The sequence below is a fragment of the Lytechinus pictus genome, chromosome 17 (genome assembly GCF_037042905.1).
Source record: "Lytechinus pictus isolate F3 Inbred chromosome 17, Lp3.0, whole genome shotgun sequence".
In the NCBI taxonomy this organism is placed as follows: Eukaryota; Metazoa; Echinodermata; class Echinoidea; order Temnopleuroida; family Toxopneustidae; genus Lytechinus; species Lytechinus pictus.
Window position 1 is genome coordinate 12,879,954 of NC_087261.1, and position 22,294 is coordinate 12,902,247.

Sequence of the window (22,294 nt, forward strand, 5' to 3'; positions counted from 1 at the left end):
TCATCTGTGACATCATAGATCTTGGTCGCATTGCCAATGGGAGGATCTCCATAGCATTAGTGATCTCGACAGTCAAATGCTCATAACTCTTCTATTGCTAGTCCTATTTTACTCAAACTTTTGTTGATCTTATTCTTTGATTTTTCTGCTTTCACAAAAGCTAACTTGCTCCAAGAGTTTCATTTTCCTTTAAGAGTTGGTAAGTTACCATTTATGATTTTGTGCAGGAGGGAGTTGGTGCTGGTGTCTGGATTGGTCTACAGTGCGTATAAAAAAAAACGGGACAGATTTGAAAAGTCTATACAATTTTTGTTTCAAATTATGATGTCTATACATGTATTTTGGTGTTAATAAGTGCTCTGAAGTCTTATCTTTCAAATGCCATTAAAAAAATCATGACCAAGAAAAAGGTGGATAGGAAAAAAAGGAAAGATAGAAAGTAAAATATGATATTATTTTCTGAATATTACATGTATGTCAAAATCTATCACAAAATTTGATATTGTAATAAAAAAGTGGGAATATTTGCGTGCTCGCTTCGCTCGCTAACAACTTTATGATACATTTTACCAGATCTGTCATATCTAGCTTCTTCAAAATTGACTCAATACACCATTGCCATTGAAAGACATGAATCCATTCCTGTTTATCCTGTCAAGCATATAATTAAACTTGGTCAAGGAATCAATAACCCCTTGAAAATGGATTCATGTGTTTTAAAGGATCCATAACATAATTTGTTTCACAAAATAAAAGGATTTTAATAATTACAAGTTTTCCCAATTGATAATGCAAATCTTCTTGCTTGGGTTGACAAAAAGTCTTCTTTTCTTACTTATGAAGGAAAATTCAAAGGTAAAAGAAGTTTAAATGAAAAAACAAAATAAATCAAGTAAATAAATACATTTTTAGATAAAATTTGACAGCATAATTTGAAAATTATGACACAGATGAATTCTGCTCATTAGCAAGAAGTCTGATCATCATAATACTCATATTCTGCCATTCTGGTTCAAGCCTCTTTTTCAACCCCCAACAAAAACGTCCTGTGTTCGCTCAAGCATTAACATAATTTATATTTTTAAATTGCATTTCAAAGATAAGAAGATTTCAGAGCATCTATTAACATCAAAATATAGATATCATAATTTAGAATAAATTTTTTATAGACTTCAAAAATGTCCCATTTTTTTTATACGCACTGTACAGCTGAGAAGGATGTGACAATTGACTCACTACTCATCAATACATTTTTCTATCGTTAACAATAAGATTCCTGACTTGGCCTGCTTACTTAATGAGTAACAAAGAAAATTGAATACACCATTGCTAAAAAGAACAGTAAACTTTCTGCTCATTTTCATTAATGGAGATTTGACTTTTGAACATTCTCTGTGTATACTCTTTTTGCACTCTAAATTATAAGTTCATTACTATGTAGGGAGAATGGGGAAAATAAGGCCACCTTTTTCATAATTCCAATTATATCTTTTCAATGTAAAGCAGTAGAAACATGATTAGATGTAGTTAGACCTAGAGTAGACCTACATGTATGTACATTATCCATTAGAATTAGAATTTGCATGTTATGCATATTAATGAGCTATAAATATTTTTGTCGGGTTGCCTTATTTGCCCCACCGAGATGGGGCAAATGAGGCCGCCTGATTAAAACTTATGTCATGTTTCTGTATTCATAGTAAAAATAGTTCAGTTGGTTTGATACAACATTTACTGGTAACAATCATATTATTAACATTTAGTTATTTATCAAAACATCCCCATTTTAGAATTAATTTATTAGCTTGATGTAAAACCTTGTACTTTTGATTTAATTAAGGTTTTTACGTGGCAGTCATGGGCCACTTTTCATGATTCTATGATGGCAACATCAGGCCCAAAGAACAATCTAATAAAAATATATAAATCCTATCCATTATTATGGAAAAAAAATATCCGATTGTGTTTTTTACTGTCAGTTATATCATATATTGTGTATCTATGTTTTTTTATTGGTAGTGGACACATACATTTATAATCAATTGTGGTGATGTCTTATACCCCTTTCATAAACCCAATAAAACCCAATTATGCGGCTAATAGCAGCATAATTTGGTCGTAAAATCAGGAGGACAAGAGTTATCCGCATTATTCTGATGCTGCTATTATCCGCATAATAGCGGCATCGGGACAAGATTTTGAGTTTATGAACGTATTTCCAAATAATGCGGATAATTGCCATGGTGCGGTCACAAGGTCACCCTTTTCCAACACAACCGCATCGGAGGGGGCGTGTCCAGTTGTCATGACGATTATCCGCCTTTTTCAGGACGGGCGCTCGTAAAAATAATGCGGATAATTTTCGGAGTTTGTGAACGCAATTTTTATTGAATTATCCGCATTACTCTTAGGCGGCTAATTGGAGGATAGGTTTTATTGGGTTTATGAAAGGGGTATTAGTCTACACTGCATTTGAAAGTTTGAAGAGGTGTAACCATATAGTGTTATCCGGATGGCCTTATTTGCCCCATCAGACATGTGAGTTCATAGGCATCCAGTCAGAAGAAAAAGAGGGAAAGTGGTGAAGTTTATTACAGTTCTGGCATGCACAATAACACTGCCCATCTTTGGCAGAAGGAAGGAAGTGACACATTGATCAGTCAAATATGAGTTATTGTTTTTTCTGAAACACCCTTTGTATGTTGCACGTTCACCGTTCAATATATTTAGGGGAGAAATGATCGTTCTATAGAAAGAAATTTTAAAATTGCTTTGCCTAGTAAATGTAGAACACACATTGCTCATTTACATGTACAACAAATGATACTTTTGTAACTTGTTTCGTTTTGCCAAAGTACGACAGAATACCTTAAACAAGTAAACTCTTAAAGATAAAAGTTTATAATACACATTACAGGGTAGGTACAGTACTTGCCTCTCTAAAGTGACAATGCTTCATTTCTTTCGAAATTTTGATTTTGAGGTGCTGCTGCTGGGTTTGTGCTCCTCCTGATCATGTGCACTGGGCTGGGAGACTTTCTCTATTATGCTCGAAATCTGTGCATAAGGGGCTTTCACAATTGCCTGTGCGTTCCTTTGGTCACAATATATGTTGCACACAATCGCAACGGTTAAGCAGTCGCATCACAAATTGTGAAAGGGGCTTAACAAAGCCTTAAGGAACTGTCTCAAATCTCCAAAAAGAGAAATCCATTTGACCCTACCATTCTTGAGCTAAAAAGTAACAGGCTGCCTTATTTTACCCCACTCTCCCTTGTGGTATGGTTGTAATTTTCATGATTTATTTGTAATTTTGTGTTTATGTTGTAATATTCTTTTGATATATAACATGTCATTGAAAAAGCAAGTACTTGTTAAAAAAACAAAAAAAAACAGCCGAGTCAACCAACATGCCTTACATGTATGTCAACTCAATTTGGGTACTAAAGAGCTTGACCATCCACCCCTATTGGCCGAATGGAACAGTCCACCTTTGGTTACCACATGTTGCCAATGAAGCTAATGAATATTCATGATCTATCTCTTCATCAATTGTCAGTACATCTCTCCATCCATTTGTATACCTTTCCTATTTGGAGATCTGTGTTGCATGAATAATTGAAAAGCATATCAATGGCTTCCCTTACCAAAGACAAGTGGCGCGGAAAGAGAATAATCTATTGATACAAAAGCTGCAGAGGAGGATGGAAACTGCAAAAGGCCAGAGGGTTGGGGTAAGGGAGCAAACAACATATTCAAGGACAGAGTTTGAAAGCAAAGGAATGGGTGTTTCCAAGGAAGGTGCAATGAGCAGCTCATTAGCAGACCATCCATCTTGTGATATGTCAGGGATATGAGCGGATGGCATCACATCAGCGATGTTGTTTGTTTCCTCGCACATTTCAGCTGCTTCCTGAATACTTGGATACAGTGCCGGTGTGTCTGTAACACTGTTTCTTTCTCGGTTAGCAAAACACTGTTGTCTGTTGTTGATCAAGACCATTGTGAATGGAACCCCGTCTATTGCTGACATAACACATGATTATTGACTACATGGATAAAGCTAGCGAGTGAGAGTGCAGATGGATGTATTTCTAATGGATGTACATGTATGATAACATGATTTTCTCGTTCTGAAACCTGTTTCATGCCTAGAAAGAGATGATCAGTTGTACATGTACTCTGTGATTGGAGCAGTTACATCCTAAGCATTGATGTGGAGATTGATTGCTTGCATTGTGTTGAAACTTGGATGCTTTCTAATAAACAAGAATGCAATCTAATATTGGGAATCATTGTGCAGTTACATGTATATAGCTCATCAAGCATCGAATGCACCTTTCTGATTCATCACAAGCCATCATTGAATAGAACAACTGTACTCCCGTTGCCATTTTACCATGGTCCACAGTAAATAGAAGATTATTCAGTAATAGACCAAAATTGCCTTGTGAATCTAAAAGCTGGTTTGCCACGGGTAAAGGCCCATATTGAACTTCACTTATTTATTTAAGATCTTCCATTTGCATGATTTGGCGATTGAATACAAAACTAGCCACCCTCCAGCTCGAGCAAATACCACTGCTGAAGATCAAATACTTCAACAAAACTAAATAGTGCTGCATAAGTTGGATCAATAGCATTTGGAATCCACTTTGCCTTTCTGGTGAATTTGTCAGGATATTCTAGAATCTTGAACGAACCGGCGAAAGATGGACTATCGGTTTGTTGTGAAAGTGGCATTCAATCAGCATGTTCCTGTGAGAGTGTGAGGTTGATTAAATCTTGCTACATGTATGAAACATCTTTGAAGGATATTACATGTAGGTGTGAATTCACTTTGAAGAGTTTAGAGGGTCATCAAGGAATGTAGGATTGCAATAGAAATGGACAAAGTTTTATGACAGATTTTTATTTTATTCCACTGAATCTCCATTCGATTTTAGAAGTCTGATTGGTGATCTTATGAAAGGAATAAATTTTGCCGACAAGTACTAAACTCCCTCCTGGAACCTAAATAGGTTCCCTCCTGGAACCTATTCTGAAGGTATATAGTTCATGGGATCATTTTGAGAGGAAGGAATCTAGCCAACAAATATAGAATGAACTACTACCGGTACTTCTTATTCTCTACTGGAACTTGAAAGTTTGACTCTCCAAAATCCTTTTGACTGCAAGACTATTGCGTAGTGACTGTCTTTCGGGGGTTGGGAGGCATTTCCCCTTCATTTCTGTGCATGCATGTCGATGGGCTCGTTGGAAGGATGCCGAGTCCGCTAGCAGCCATGAGCCTTAAACTTCCAATTCTAAATCAGAAATGGTATCTGGATGTTCTTGACAACCAGTACAGGGAGTCCCTCAGTAAGGATAAAAGATGGACCAAGGGAAACAGGAGGTTTGTAAATTTACAAGATTGACACGCTGCACTGGATGTTCTGGATGTTCAGACCTAGAGAATTTGTGGAATAATCATCCTTTGGGAGGCATACTTGGGGGCTTTAGCCTAAAGTTACATGTAGACAATTTTACAAAAAAATTAACTCGAGTGCTGATAGGGTCCCTTATAAATCTTTTTTTTTTTAAAGGCCAAGTCCACCCCATAAAAATGTTGATTTGAATAAATAGATAAAAATCAAACTAGCAGAACGCTGAAAATTTCGTCAAAATCGGATGTAGAATAAGAAAGTTATGGCATTTTCAAGTTTCCCTTATTTTTCACAAAACAGTGATATGCACAACTCAATGACATGCAGATGATTCAGTCGATGATGTCCATCACTCACTATTTCTTTTGTTTTTTATTGTTTGAATTATACAATATTTCATTTTTTTACAGATTTGACAATAAGGACCAACTTGACTTAACCATATAGTATTAAACAATGCTGATTTCACATGTTCAGGGAGGAATTAATCGTTTTTTCTCTTGGCAATGAGGGGAAAATTTGAATATTTCATATTTCATATAATAAAATACAAAAGAAATAGTGAGTGGATGACGTCATCAGTCTCCTCATTTGCATACCAAACAAGATGTGCATATAACTGTTTTGTGAAATTAAGCGAAACTTTAAAATGTCATAACTTTCTTATTTTACATCCGATTTTGGTGAAATTTTCAGTGTTATGCTTGTTGGATTTTTCTCTTTTTATTCAAATCAACTTTTTGTTGGGATGGACTTGTCCTTTAATTACTATAAAAAAATGAAAGAAAATTTTGAATGAACAGAAGAAGCAAGAAAAAGACCCCTGTATTTTACGTATTAACTACATGTATGTGTTGTCAGTGAAAAGAAAGCCCCTGAAATAGAAGTATTGCCCCATTCCCCCCCCCCCCTCCTCCTTAAAGGCCTCAAAATAACATCCCCCAAGGAAAGCCCTACAAAAGCTTTGATTTCAATTTTGAACAACGAAATGTACTCGTTTATTAAACTGCATGTGTTTGCTATTATTCTCTACTTGTTTCTTGAAAATCTGCATATTCTGTAATTCTATTCAAGAATGGTATGTATTTCAGTCGGTTCCACTCCATGCTTGCATTGTTCAACTTTCTCAAATTCTTATCCTGTCAATGTAAAGCAAAAAACAACTTGTGCTTCATTTAATATGGCATTACATTGATAATTATTTCATTATTTCTTTCTGAGTTGAAACTTGGTATTTGCACATGTATTGATTACTTTTTGTTTTCAGTTGATATGTTTTCAATTTTATTATTGCTTTCACTTCTGCTGGTTCGTGTGAAATTTAATTATTTTTTAATTACAAATTTACAAACAGTTTTTCTTGCATTTTTGTATGATTAATGGAAGTGTTGAATTCCTGAATATTTTTATGATACCCACTTATGATTTTCTTTTCCTGAAAACTTTGGACTTTGAATTTTGTGTGTTTATGGATTGTGTTCAAGTGATATATTTTCATACAGTTTGTGATCGTAGTTTTATTTCTGTGTATGTTTTAAGTGTATGGTTTCAAAAAAAAAAAATTTTTTTAATTCTTGTAGGGATTTTTTTTCATTATTCTTCACCCTTTTACAAATGAAATAAATTATTTCTTGTGCAATTACATGTATTATTATATTCCAACATGGATGCAAAGAATGCCAATTAATCCAGAAGCATCAATAATCATGAGAGCCAACTCTTTTCCAAGTTGCCAGGCAACCTCATGTCTCTAGTCTGAAACCAATCAAGATAGTTTTACACAGATGTTGTATCTGAATTACATTGTGTCTGTTAACTTTGAAAGTTCTTTTAAAAAGTATTTGCAACTTGTTTCTTTAATAGCAGTTCATCAATATTGCCCCTCATTACTAAATTAAACATGCAAGTTCCCTCTTAACAAGGAGGGAATTTCTTCTAATTTTGATGCTTGACAAATTGTCAGATCTGCGGCCCATTTCAAAAAGGCTAACAAAGTACATGGATAACATAACCTTGCTGTTTATGGTAATTGCCTTGGAAACCTTGATTGTGAGTGGCTACTGAGCCCTGTTCCCATTACAGTTGGCATAATTGCAAAGTTACCAATTTATGAAACACCCCTGGACTACTCTCTTTGATTCTGGGCTCACTTAATAATCGTTCCTCAAAGATTTCACTTTGTTTACAATTTTTTTTTTCCACCAGCTCAAGTAACTCCACTAATTTCTCCAACCAAGATGGAGTGCAAGGCAACTCACCGGTGGTCAGCTCTAGCGGTCAGAGCTCGGACCTCGGCCGTCAGATGTCCAGCGAGGATCTCAAGCATTTTGAGAGGAAGCTTGAGAGGGAGCGGGAGAAGAGGATAAACACGGAGCCCCCGCCTTCTAGGTTAGATGCGAGAGGTGAGTCCTTAAACTTCAAGTTTGGTTCAGGGGGTAACTTTGAGCCATGAATGTTTGCAAATGTAGCAATGTGAATACAAGCAGGGAATAATTTTGCTTTACAAATTTGAATAGCATTTTTGGCCATAAGAGAAAAGCTCTCAACTAAGTAGTTACAGTCTTTGTAAGAACATGCTATACAAAAGACTTTAGGCATAGCAGTCTTTCAAAAGTGTGGAGCAAATTGCGATGCGATACCAGGAAAATTATTCCCTGATTAGCTTTGCAAACTTAAAAAAAATGTATCTTACTTCCTCTTAATACCTTTGTTCTTTATAAGGCCTAGTTGCCTACATGTACATAACTTTTATATTCTGTGATTCCAATAAACTTTTCACTCAAAGGGTAGCTACCGGTACATTAAATGAGTGCAGAAACACTCCAGCAATTTGTTTTTCTGTTAAAAGTTCCTTTCAGTATTTTTTTTTAAGTTAAGGTATTTTGAAAAGGGAGAATTTGCTTCTTGTATGTTTGAGTGTGTGTGTGTGAGAGGGTGAGAGGGTGTGTGTGTGTGTGGAATGCTAACTGCTATTAGAGGCCAGATGTTTCTATAAAGTTGCATTTATTTGAAAAAGGGATATTTGTTTTTTAAATCAATGTAGAGTTTTCATAGATGAACTTACAAAATAACATTTACCACTTATTTTATTAATTTCTACCTCCTTTTGCATTCATGGAAATTGACCTCATCCCATATATACACTTTGTAGCCCTGAGGTATAGAAGAGAAAGCCTTCTGTCGTATTACCCAGAAAATTTTAACAATGAAGGTATAATGTCCAATAAGAATTTAACCCAATTTTTTCCTTAAAATTAGATGTTAGATTTTGAACATTGCTAATATGAAAATGCAGTGTGTAGTGTTTAATAGTGACAGTGTTAAGGGGTACACTACAGAGGTTGACTATGGAGGGTGTTTAAAGGGGAAGTTCACCCTGACAAAAAGTTTATTTTAAGAATAGCAGAAAAGTTATAAAAAAATTTGCCGAAGGTTTGAGAAAAATCCATCAAAGAATATAAAAGTTATTAAAGTTTTAATTTCATCCTTTGTGACGTCAAACATGTATGCAAGCAGCACTTCTACATGTAGGCCTACATGTACATCGTATGGTAAAAAGTAATGAAATTGATTTCCTCAGAAAATTGTATAAGTCATCATGAACCATTGAAAATTTGAAATTTATGTATTTTATATTACTTACTGTAACATTTTGGGCGGCTGCTCGTTTATGATATCACAAATCAAAAACTTAAAATTATTATTATTATTAATAACTTTCTTTATTGGATTTTCCTCAATCCTTCACCATTATTTCTTATCATTATTGCGGCTAGTTTTTACAACAATCTTTTCTTCAGGGTGAACTTCCCCTTTAATACAATTCAATCTTCTGACAAATGTTGACTAGTGATACCAATCGAACTACTGTATGTTTTGTTGATGTGTTGAGAAGTTAATATTAATGGTAAACTATGATCTCAAAGTAGAAAAAAAGATATTAAAGGTGTCATAAAAGTTCTCCTTTTGTTTTTAAAAGAATTTTTAAACCAATATTGTAAATGTAATCATTAGTTTGAACGTCTTATACTAGCACTTTCTAGGGTTTGTTACAAATTGTTTAACGATTTGTTGCTGTCTTTTGTATTGTTTTTTTTTCTCTTGTGATCTGTCACTCTTAGCAGGTTTATAGTTCATAGTAAAAAAAATAATTTTAATAATTACATGCGTCGTTAGGATAGCATTAATCAATTTAACCTGCAATTAATAATCTTCTTTGCTCTTCAAAATCCCCATGATATTGTAAAGTGACTTTTCCAATGCTGTTTGTGGTTGTTGATTTCCTTCGGTTGTGTACTCTATAATAATCAATTTTTAATGTATAGTCCCATGGTTAATGCTATCGGTGTCATTGCTTTCCTTGGATTGAGACATAATATCAATATTTCCTTTCTCTTCTTCAAGGCTCTTTTGCTATGCCTGGTTAAATACTAATGATTTTGATACCTTCTTGAAGGTTCTTTGTTTACTAGTAATTTTGATAACTAATTAGAATGGTAATGAATCTTGGAGTGCTCTTCCACGAAGTTCCTCAGTTTGTAGAAACACAAAGTGGTCTGAATCTGAAGACTACTGGTGGCTGAACTGCTTTGTAGTGTGACAACAGTGCAATGCTAGACATGTCTCAAGATCCACTTCTTAATTAGTGATTCAATTTGGGTCTGCACAGTCTGCAGACTACCACAGGACATGAATCTGTTGAAGATTGTTTAATTTAATGCATTGCATGTATGTACTCCTTTCATGGATTCATGCAAATTGCATGTTTCATACTTTCATTAAATTGTTTCATAGGTTGAGCTGATGATGCATCCAAACTTTTTTGTATTTTTATGTATAGGAATATATATGACACAACAAAGAAGAGCTAGTGGCCCGTAACAAAAGTCTTAGCGATGATCATAAGTCATATTAACATGTTTGTACGGTTGATGACATTGACCAAGTCCAAGATGCACCAGTTCCTATTGAAAATCAATTGTTAAAAAATATACTTGCTGAGTTAACATGGGACTTTGGATCCCTCTCTTTCTACATACATTAACATTTCATTATTTGTTACAAATGGATATGTTTATGCACAAGGATGAATGAAAAATGTGTAAATGGAAAAGATACAGTTGCGGATGTGACATGAGCTCATACTGTACGTTTGTTATGTGCCATGTACATGTACAGTGAAACGAACACATACAAAAATCCAAGAATTCAAATTTGGGAAACTCTACCCTTATGATTTTGATTTTCAGTGTGTTGGTTGTTTAGATTAGACTAGTATAACCCTTTTCTTTTTGGTCATCTACTTGTACTCGGAAATTACAACAACAAAAATGCTGGAAAAATAGCCAGTGTTTACAATGTATTATCTCAGTGACCCTTTTTTTAAATTTGACTATTTTCTTTTTATGATTTGCTGATAATACGTCTCCTTTTAAAATATTTTTGCAGTGGTTAGTGAAAGTGGACCACAATTCGATCTGAACAACCTGAGAAGGAACGGGTTCCGCCCCACGTCGAAGAACTCCTTCATGAGAGACCAATCCAACGTTCATCTCACTGCCTACCGCCATGGCCATGCCCCACCTGTTGACCCCATGACTTCTTTATCCATCACAAACTCGGGGCCCCCGGCAATGATGTCCACCTCCGGGGTTCCAGGGGCGCTACGGGGTCAGAGCATCGGGTTTGGGAACAGGGAAAGCAGCGGAGGAGGGCTCATTGGAAGCACCATGGGAAGTCAGGGAAGAACGAGCAACATGAAGACGAGAACAAGGTCATCTTTCTTGGCAGGGCAGAGTGATAAATACAAACGTAAGTATTAAAAGGTGAATCAGTCTGTTTTCCATATTTCTTGGGACAAGAGAAATCTGACTGGAAGGCGAGGGAGAGGCAAATGCTTTCCACAATCAGGGGCCTGTTTCAAACAGACTTATAACTATTGTAACTTTACAATTATTCTAACTACTATGGAAACATTGATAGTGATTGGCTGCTGAGCCATGTCACCCTGGGAGTTGCCATAATAGCAAAGTTACCATGGTTGGAACTGTTCATGAAACGGGCCCCTGGTCTGAAAAAAAATAATAATTTGACAAGGGCGATTATCCAACTTATGGACCAATTCAGTTTGGATGCTGTTTCACATGTATGGGAATTTCTAAGTAGGGTTGTTCACGTACACCTTAAAAATGTAATTTTTGCATGGACATAGCAACGCACCTGGCTCACTGCATAACCCTTTTAAAATGCTTTTATTCTTTGGAAGCCCCCCCCCCCATTATGGCTGCCATAAGTTGCAGTGATTTGAAGTCAAATTCATTTCTAGAAGGTCTACTTAATTTGTTGGTGATCTCTTTTCCATGCATGTATATTTAAGCCTGCCTTGAGTTTTGATAAAGGCTTTATTGTGAATTACACCTGAATCCAACAAAACACTCAAACTTACAAACCTGTTGTGGTAATTGAATCTTTTTTGAACTGTTATTCTTTTTTGAAAAATTAAAAGTTGATTTATTGGCTATCTAGTGCACTCTCTCATAATAATTTAATTTTTCTTTCAAAATGGACGGGAGACACAGTGCATTCCTGCAGCTGCTCCACATGGACCTATCCACGGAGGATTATTCTATTGTTACCGGGGGTGCTGAGCATTGTCACAGCACCCCCAGTAACAATAGATAATCCTACGTGGATAGGTCCATGCTGCTCCACTTGCCCCAAACCCTAGTTCCACCCAAAAGAGGGAGTCAATGTTGAATCTCTATTATTGTTTATTTCATTTTGACAGAGAGCCTGTACCAGTTTCATGATCCTGTAGCGGGGGCCACCCCTGACTTCACCCAAAGACTTGCAGAGCTTACCTCGCTTGAAAGCGATACGATACGATACGAAAGGACTAAGAAAGCCAAGAAAAAAGCCAAACAAGACTCGGGATGAGAATACTTTCTCATTGCATCGGCCAATGCTTATTAAAAGAAAATGGACTACGGAGGTTGTTAGATAATGGTGGTTTGGCAAAAGCTCTGGTCCAAGCTAGGAGAAGGTGAAGTCATGTTTAGCAGACTGCGACATTCGTATGAGCATACGGTGAGGTTGGAAAGATTGAAACGCAGCAGAGATCGTAAAACTTTTGGGGATTTGTTTCCTCAGGATCAGAGTGTGTAATCAGCCTTCAACCGATGTATGGATAACGATGGTCAGAGAAAATGGACAAATCCAAACAACTGACATATGATAAAGGAATTTATTGAGGATTGGAAAGAGCTTTAATACAGAAGTGATTCTTTTTTTATTGGAATGTACATCTTCCTCAACTCAAATGGTTTCTGCAGATGAAGAGTCTGTCTATTGTGAAATTGATCTGTTAAAAAATGTTGAGTGTTCCCTCTTAAACCTTATACTGAATTGCTGAATAATTAATTACGAGACTTCACCAACATCATGAGTTGGTTTCATAGACTTTACCATGATGGTAAATACCATGGACCTTGATTCTGATTGGCTGTTGAGCCCTATTACCAGGCTCTATATCTGTTATTATACCAGTGATTAATGATGGTCACTGAATGAATTGGTTGATTAAAATTCAGATCCAGTGTTAGCATTAAATTGAAAATTGATCTGGAACTGATAGGGTATTGTCAAACTTTCCACGTAGAATCTACATGTAGATATCCATGTGCAAGGAAATGTAATATTACACTCAGGAGTTCGGGAGAAATTTTGTCTATTTCTTATAAAAGCACAAAATGGAAATGGTCACTTCAACCAATGCAAGGGCAAAGTACGATCTAGCAAGGATTCATGCATAATTTGGTCTAGGGTATTGAATGTGTTTGTTCTGTTACCCAGAAATGTATCCCTATTACTGTAAGATGTGTTTTCATATAAATTTTCAGCAATATTTACCGTATATCCTACATAAATTGAATCCTATATATTGATTGGTTCAAAAAGCATCATGTGGCCAAAGATATTCTAGCTATGCTGATGAAACAAAACGCCCAATAAAGAAAATTTACCATTCCTTGAAGTAGCAATGTCACAGATCATGCAATCTCTCAAAGGCGCCTGTCAGCGAAGTGTCTCCACACCGGGCAAATCCTGCGAAGGGATGGCGCAGGCACTAAACGGATAACGCTGGGCGCATTATCTGTATTTTGGTTCAGATTAGGGATGAATTATAAGGACTAGATCATCAAGATTCATTGTTACAACTTATAAAAAGTAGGATATGATATACCAGGCCTTTATTTTGAAAGTATACAGGGAATTATTCATCCACGGTTTTACTGTCAATACTACTGTTTTCCCCTCAGAGCTTCGCCCCTCGGGAAAAATAGTAATGCTAGTCCAACCTCAGGCAAATAATTCCGCTATACTTCCTGAAAGCTTTGTGTATTTTTATACTGTACTACTAGTATTTTGCACCTAAATAGTACCATTTGGCCTGAGCAATACACCTTTTTTGCATTCCAAATACACTTTTTGCCGAATAACCCTTTTTTTGGGCAATTTGAAGTATATGTTTACTTTTAAATGTCATAAACAGATATTTGCAAAACTAAGAGCTGGGAAAACACCCAATCTTATCCCTTTTGAGTACATGTCTATAAGGTCTTCTAATTTTGACTACATGCCTTTGAATACTACCGTTTCCAATTTTGAGTATATCAATGCTATTGCTTAAACATAATATTATGTATTTGGGCTTTCACTTTAAGCTAAAATATATAAAAGTTAATTTTGAGTACAAGCTTTTGAGAACAAACCATTCATCAAATTTTGCTAACATTTTCATATTCATGGATATGCCACAAAGAGACCCCCTTTTTAAAACATGAAATGTAGGAGGGGGAGGTTTATCTCAAATGACCCGTTACTGCAAATGTAAAGTCCAAAGGCTTTTCATAAAAAAAATTAAACATGTCCAGTCACATGTCGTCGTATCGGTGTAAGAATGCCCTGAGCCAAACTATTTAACTCACCTCATCGGTGCAGAAATGCCCCAATTTATGCATGCTGCTAAGGCCGTTTTTGCATGCATGTGATGCGCGAAAGTGCGGTGTTAAGGGCGTTCTTGCACTGTGACAATGATGTAATGTTTGGTCTCCCATTACTACAGCTGATCCAACTGTAAGATTGATTCTACGGTATATTGGATATTGCGGGGAAATACATGTAGCCTGTAAGATCCCAAATTTCCTAAATTTTGTATCAAAATGCACTTTGAAAATGGTGTTTCTCTTTCTTTGTTATGTAACTCCGTATAAAGAAGGACTGTGTTCAGGTTATTGGAAATTTGTTGGAGATTTATGAAAGTTGAAAAAAAAAAAAAGAAGTTTCAGGTGTTCGAAGAATTCAGATTATTTTGTATTTGTTGCAGATGTGCAAATAAAATATGAAAGTAATTATTTGAATAAATATCGAACAATCTTCGTGTTTTTTTTAAAGTCAAGATGTTGACTCAGAGGTGAATCCAAATATACAAATATGACTATATTAGACAACCGCACACATGAAAATATTTCCTTCAGTAAAGAGCTTTTAAAAAGCCAGGCTAGAAATGAGGCCATATTTTGGTATTTGATCATGAAATTGAAATCCAAACTGATTGTGTCAAATAGGGAGGGGGGCATATATATACATATATATATAAATCACAATTGGTAATGGTAGAACGCCATAAAAATAAAGTTAAAGATTTTAAAAGAAAATGGAGCATATGCCTCAAAAATGAAAGTAAAGTCACACTCTTCGTCAGTACCCATGGTGTGTTACAAAGAAAAAATTGAAATCGTTTCTGAAATGGTAGTGAAAAATAGGTCTTCATATGATTATATACCGTGTGAGTCAAACAAAAATTGACACCTCCCAAATCCCCAATTTAGGGGAAAATATATTAGTGTTAGACTTCTTTTTTATCCTTTTCTAGAAAAGAAGTCCAATACTAACCTAAGAAAGAGTGGGCTCTGCAATCTCTGCCTATAAGAGAAGTATATCATCATCAATAGTAAAAAGTGCCCCAACATTAAAAGGTCAGAACTAATATCAAAGTGTCGCCACTAAAAAGGAAACCCGTTTTTCAGAGATAGATTTCACTATTATTAATTATTCACCATGTTTTTACTATGAATTTGATACTTATGGCAATGATGGAATCTCATCTTAATTTGAGACCAACTGCTTATAATCATTCACGCATGGCAGATTACAAACAATAAATATTGAGGCCTATCAGAAACGATTTGAGCAGAAATTAATGTGTTAATCTGACTCCACTCTCGTTTTGGGGATAAGTGAGATAAACTTAACAATAAAAGAATACAAAATAATCGTTAATGAGCCAATCGTCGAATAAGCACGGTCGTATCACGAACCAATCTTGTCCAATTTTTCTGCGCAACCTGATTGGACATTAAAATTTCAAACTTGTCTTGCTCATTGAATGCGTAAAGTGTTTGTCACATTTTAGGTATCAAATTGTAGAGGAATAATTTAATTGTATGATGATTTAAATGACATCATAATTAACTTGCCTTTGAAGGAAAAAGATGTGGGAATCCTGGTTTTCTTTTTTCTTGGACGCACTGTACAGTCCTTCCTTGGCAGTTCATAATCCAATCCAACTAGACTTAGAGGCCCGTATTCTGAAGTCGGGTTTAACTTAAACTCAGGTTTAAAGTTGTGGTTTAAGTATGGACAGCCAATTGTTACATAAATCACTATCAGTAGGGATATAATATTTCAGCTCATTTGGCTCTCAAATCATTCATAATTTTCTAGGAAGTATATATAGATTATTGTCTTCACCATCGATGAATCAGGAAAGAGCACAGCAAACATAAGAAACGTACAACTTAATGAAAAAAATTGATACTTATGGCTGTCCATACTTAAACCACATTTTTAAACCTGAGTTTACCTGACTTCAGAATACGGGCCGTAGGGTCCAAAGCGAAAGAAATATGTACTGGAGAAAGGAAAGTGATATGATCATTACAACGTTACAACTTACATTTCGATTGAAATTTGAAAACACTATATTTTGTCGATTCAGATATTCTTTATTCCTGCCTTTTTTTCGATGTTTCTTCTTCTTAATCAATGGTATACAGATGCCCCCTCCCCATTTTTTACGAGCAAAGAAAAAAAAAAGGAAAGAGAAAAGGGTGAAAATATTATTTGCTGAATATTATGTCAAAATCCATCACAAACTGGATTTTTATAATAAAATTTCCTTTCAAAATTTTTGCTCGCTCGCAAGTTTTTTTTTTTTTTTATAGATTTGCCCGATATGCCATATGTGGCCCCCTCAAACTTGTTAACTCAGTACGCCACCTTTCTTAATCTCTTTATACTTAAATGTCTATATAAAATGTGCTATTGTTATTTTTTAGGAAAATTCAGACGTCTTATTTCTAAACTGGGTTCCACAAGAAACTAATACTATACCCTAACCTAAAAAGAGAGCATGTAAAAATATTGTTAATTTTTTACTGAGAGGTCGTTGTGCAGTGCCTTTTTAAAAGTTTCTTTGGAACCGAGTTTATACAACCTGTTTTCTTATACATCTTTAGTTTCTGCAGATGATCTAAACAAAAGATCTGAAATTTGAATTCGAAGTTTTATTATTTATTTTATTTTATTTCTGCATTTTCGGACAAATAATTTTCTATTCATACATTCAACAAAAACATAGATTTCTCGCGCAAAGTATGAACGAAAGACTGCCATATGGTAATGGTTTTTGAAATATTTTATAATTCAAAAGAGATTAATAAATGAATCGGATTTTAGGTTCAGATAGTAGGTTACCTGGAGAGCGTGTCATGAAAGGACTTGTCAGACATTTTATCCGACAAGTCCCGTTTTATCCGACAGTTACTATGGTAACAGTGCCTCTCAGCTAATCATAATCAAGGATAGTTTTCAGACCTGAAAACTTGTCCGACAAAAATGTTGATGAAATGCCCCCCAGATCGCTTGCAGTAGACGAAAGGAGAAATGAACATCAGGGTCCCGTAACACATAGATTAGTGATTAATCGTACTCTGGATTTTTACGATTGATTGTACATTGTAGACAATGGAATCAATCGTAGAAAATTGTTCTACGATTAGCTTTGTGTTAACGGGCCCCTGGGTTCCGTAATACAAAGGTTTGCGATGAATTGCAAATATGAAAGAGATGCACTGATTGGCTGCCTGTCAGTATTTTAAACAGAGTGCACATGGAACGATGATCTTGATTAGTCATTGGTATTTAGCGATTGATTTCAAACCTTTGTGTTACGGAGCTCGGTTAGCTTTCAAAAATCGAAATATAAAGAGATGAATTATAATGCTCTCTCGATCGCAGGATGGAATAATTCTGGCAAGCTTCCACCGCCTCATTCCATTTTAAACCCGACTCAATGCTGAAAACTATGGAAGCTTAAAAGTGCAACCCAGATGTTCATAATTATAATGATCTCGTCATGTCTACATCTCTTAGGGAAAAAGATAAGATGACGAGATCTCGGATCTCGTCATGTCTACATCCCGTGTGAGAGATGATCAGATGACAAGATCTTGGATCTCGTCATGTCTACATCCCGTGGTGTGAGAGATGATCAGATGACAAGCTTTTGGATCTCGTAATGTCTACATCTTTTAGAAGAGATGATCAGATGACAAGATCTTGGATCTCGTCATGTCTACATCTTTTAGAAGAGATAGTCAGATGGCAAGATCTTGGATCTCGTCATGTCTACATCTTGTGGGAGAGATGATCAGATGACAAGATCTTGGATCTCGTCATGTCTACATCCCGTTGTGTGAGAGATGATCAGATGACAAACTTTTGGATCTCGTCATGTCTACATCTTTTAGAAGAGATGATCAGATGACAAGATCTTGGATCTCGTCATGTCTACATCTTTTAGAAGAGATAGTCAGATGGCAAGATCTTGGATCTCGTCATGTCTACATCTTGTGGGAGAGATGATCAGATGACAAGATCTTGGATCTCGTCATGTCTACATCTTTTAGAAGAGATGGTCAGGTGGCAAGATCTTGGATCTCGTCATGTCTACATCTTTTAGAAGAGATGATCAGATGACAAGATCTTGGATCTCGTCATGTCTACATCCCGTGGTGTGAGAGATGATCAGATGACAAGCTTTTGGATCTCGTCATGTCTACATCTTTTAGAAGAGATGATCAGATGACAAGATCTTGGATCTCGTCATGTCTACATCTTTTAGAAGAGATAGTCAGATGGCAAGATCTTGGATCTCGTCATGTCTACATCTTGTGGGAGAGATGATCAGATGACAAGATCTTGGATCTCGTCATGTCTACATCTTGTGGGAGAGATGATCAGATGACAAGATCTTGGATCTCGTCATGTCTACATCTTTTAGAAGAGATGGTCAGGTGGCAAGATCTTGGATCTCGTCATGTTTACATCTTGTGAGAGAGATGACCAGATGAGTTCCAATAACTTTCTTAATCTTTGATTGATTTTCCTCAAACCTTCACCAGTGTTTTTTTTTATTATTTGTTATTGTATTATTACAATATTATTGGGGGGTCAGGAGGGTGAACTTCCCCTTTTATATAAATGTATCTTGCATCAAATAAACGAAAACACTCATGAATATTAATAACAACATGTCCAACTGTTTTAGAAAAAACCCGGATGAACGTCTCACGTCTCTACGTACTTTTCTCTTCCCGGTTAATTAATCAAAATTTAATGCTTCATGCTTGATTAACATTTTTCGTATAGTTACTATTTTGTATTTTCAATTGCCTTGATTTCCTTTTTCGGCTCATTCATTGCCGCGTATTAATGATAAGCTAGTTACGGGTTGTCATTCCAAAGAAGCTCAATTAATGATTCAGCGTTCAATAACATAATCATACGTCAAATTATGAGACCTTACAGTGTCATGATGGAATGTGGAGTCTACTTTCAAACATTTCACGGTAAAAAGGCATGGAGTAATCCACACAACGACCGACGTCATCGGAAAGTTGGTCACGTGGTAAAGGACCTACATCCTTCGGCGGAATAATCTGTGTACTCTTGAATGCTCTCTCATAAAATGCGGACATATCGGTGAATAGATTTTCTGCTGCAGTCACAAAGTTGCTGGGCATTTCAGTTAGTGGCTTCATCTGCAGAAGATCATCGCTGTATGGAAGGCCAACGGCATCGCAGAATGCTTTGATAGTCGGTCCCGGTCTTGACATGATATCCGACGTGTCGATTATAATCGGATCCGGGTCGATGTTTGCTTTGACATGCTTCCACAGCGCATGCTCCCTTTCGAACCATTTCATTGGTTGACTATCAAGCTGGTCATCTCGGATAAGATCGTAATCGGCCTCGGACGGGACCATTCCCGTTTCGACATACTTCGCCCCCATCGATTTACGAGCCGAAACGTATACTCGGGATGGATCCCGGATCAGAAAAGCGAATTTGTAGCCTTCTGGGTAGAATTTGGGGTCAATGGGGAGAACTCCCATTTCTTTGATGAGAACATACTTGGCACTGGCCTTTTCAAGGTCCTCTTTGATAGTTTGGTATCTGAAAATATTAAGTGTGTGAGAGGTGAATTAAAAATGAATAACAAATAAAAAACAAACAACAACCAACAACTATAGAAATTCTCAAAGTGACTTTTCTGACGCTCTGAAAATACTTGGTTAAAGGGATGGTCCGGGCTAAAAATATTTGTATCTGAATAAATAGAGTAAAGTTCACAGAGCAAAATGCTGAAAATTTCATCAAAATCGGATAACAAATGACGAAGTTATTTAATTTTTGTGTTTATCAATATTTTGTTAAAACAGTTATATGCACATCGTCATGAATATTCTTAGATGGGCTGATGATGTCATATCTCCACTTTCCCTTTTCTTGTGTTATAACATGAAATCGTAATTGTTTCATGTTCATACATGTGTAAATAATGTGTCTCCATTATGATGAAATAAGTTGCTGTAATAAATAACTAATGCACTAATCAGTTGTCAATTCAATTGTTTTAGTTCTTGATAGAAAATTTTTGAATAAACCTAATTTCATATGATAAAATACAAAAGAACAAGTGGGGATATGACATCAGCCCACCTAATGCATATTCATGATCGACATGCCTAGAACTGTTTCGCCAGCCTGGAATAATGCAAATCTTTAAAATTTAATAACTTCGTTATTTGTTACCCGATTTTGATAAAATTTTCAGCATTTTGCTTTGTGAATTTTACTTTATTTATTGAGATATAAATATTTACAGCCTGGATCATCCTTTTAAATTATAACAGGTATGCTGCAGTCACATTTCCCCCACGGCGGCCGCACGGCGAGTAAAAAAAAAAGACATTTTGTTCATTTTTATAGTCAAACCACCTATATGTAGCTGGTACAAAATATATGATAAAGCGGCTGTTTTCGACTCGTCGTACGGCCGTCGTAGGGGAAATATGACTGCACCATAAATCTTATAATTAGTAACAATCTATTGCCAATGTAATTGAAATGATGTATAAATAGAGCACCCTGTACGGTTTCAAGAAAGTCTATTCTATGACAGATTACGTACATTATATGTCTACACAATCCGGAAGAATGGGCGCTAGATAGCTTCTTGCTCGAAACGGTTAGTGAATGAAAAATAAATAAAAACAAAAATAATAATCAGGATTATTCAAATTATTTCACTTAGAAAATCACGCTATTCATGCGCACTTGGTTGCGGTAACGCTGAAAAGACACAATGATTAGATCATTCCCTTCCCTCTTCTTATCCCTTTAATTCCCTCCCTCTTCCCCCTCTCTCTACACACACACACACACCCTCTCACAACACACCCACAGACACACACAGACACACACACATATACACACACACACATATATATATATATATATATATATATATATATATATATATATATATATATATATATATATATATATATGTGTGTGTGTGTGTGTGTATGTACATTATGTATATGTTTGCTGTATACTTCATGGTACAAGCAAGGCTTTGAAAATAATTTTGTATTGAATTAATTATAGGGCCTATTAATAGCTAGGCTGCATGTACACTAATACACAACATATTGGATTTTGATTGACACTTTAAAAATCAGTTATATGGATAGATTCTCATAATGCACTTACGAAGTCTTTCTCGGAATCAGGTCTCTATTGCCAACGTTTTTCTCCCATACATCATTGGCCTCCTCGTACACCGATTCGTTGCCATTGAGATCAGAAGGTAACTCCTTGCCCGTTGATGTCTTATACAACCCCCTGAACGTCGAGGCATACGAGTAGACATCCAAGTGGACTTCGATCCCCTCGATGGCACTCAGACATTTCGCCAGTAACGTTGAGGTAGATCTGGGCACACACCATAACCCTATTCGACCGGGCTTGGTTGTCGTTGCCATTCCTTGATCAGCCATTACCAATAAAAAACGATCCGTTATGAACACACTACTGCTTCAGAATAGACAAGTGAATATAACGCGTGGGCTTCGATTTTTTTTGTTTACATATCGCATGCACTTGACCTAAAATAGTCTATGACGTTTGTTTGTGAATGGAGGCGGAAAAGACAGCTCGTGTCCCCAGAGGAGATATAATGCTTTTTGTGTATTCGCTGGAAACCACTCTGTTGAGTATGAAACGCATTCGGCATAGCGTTCACTGTATTTAAAAGCAAAGTCCACCCCAGAAAATTGTTGAATGGAAATGAAAGAGAAAAATCAAACAAGCATAACGCAAAAAATATCATCAAAATTGGATGTAAAATAAGAAAGTCATGACATTTTTAAGTTTCGCTTATTTTCATAAAACATTTA

General features: G+C 35.9%; 2 protein-coding genes across 11 annotated transcripts in view; one reads left to right on the forward strand and one right to left on the reverse strand.

The window, feature by feature from the left end:
• LOC129281061 (uncharacterized) overlaps positions 1–14,849 on the forward strand; it is a 34,419-nt gene extending 19,570 nt beyond the window's left edge. For 5 of the 10 annotated variants that reach the window (XM_064112275.1, XM_064112272.1, XM_064112273.1 and 2 more), the window contains 3 exons: positions 7,632–7,828; positions 10,875–11,237; positions 12,214–14,849. In XM_064112275.1, coding sequence (XP_063968345.1) covers positions 7,632–7,828; positions 10,875–11,237; positions 12,214–12,362 — 709 coding nt within the window. In that variant the 3' untranslated portion in view covers positions 12,363–14,849. Of the gene's footprint in view, positions 1–3,595; positions 5,396–7,631; positions 7,829–8,577; positions 8,638–10,874; positions 11,238–12,213 lie in introns of those variants that run through there. The other 5 variants (XM_064112270.1, XM_064112271.1, XM_064112277.1 and 2 more) reach the window with 3 other exon arrangements.
• Positions 14,850–16,475: 1,626 nt separating this feature from the next.
• Positions 16,476–22,030, reverse strand: LOC129280302 (uncharacterized). The gene is made up of 2 exons (XM_054916340.2): positions 21,609–22,030; positions 16,476–20,006 (listed from the first exon to the last, which is right to left on the reverse strand). The coding sequence occupies exons 1-2, from the start codon at positions 21,893–21,895 to the stop codon at positions 19,361–19,363; spliced, it is 933 nt and encodes a 310-aa protein (XP_054772315.1). The 5' UTR covers positions 21,896–22,030; the 3' UTR covers positions 16,476–19,360.
• Between the last annotated feature and the right edge of the window lie 264 nt (positions 22,031–22,294).

What these genes read in the sequence shown, in the direction of transcription:
- LOC129280302 (XM_054916340.2), bottom strand. Translation starts at nt 21,895, where the DNA reads ATGGCTGATCAAGGAATGGCAACGACAACCAAGCCCGGTCGAATAGGG. An exon ending in CTGATTCCGAGAAAGACTTC is followed by an intron (nt 20,007 to 21,608) that starts GTAAGTGCATTA and finishes TAATATTTTCAG; the next exon opens with ATACCAAACTATCAAAGAGG.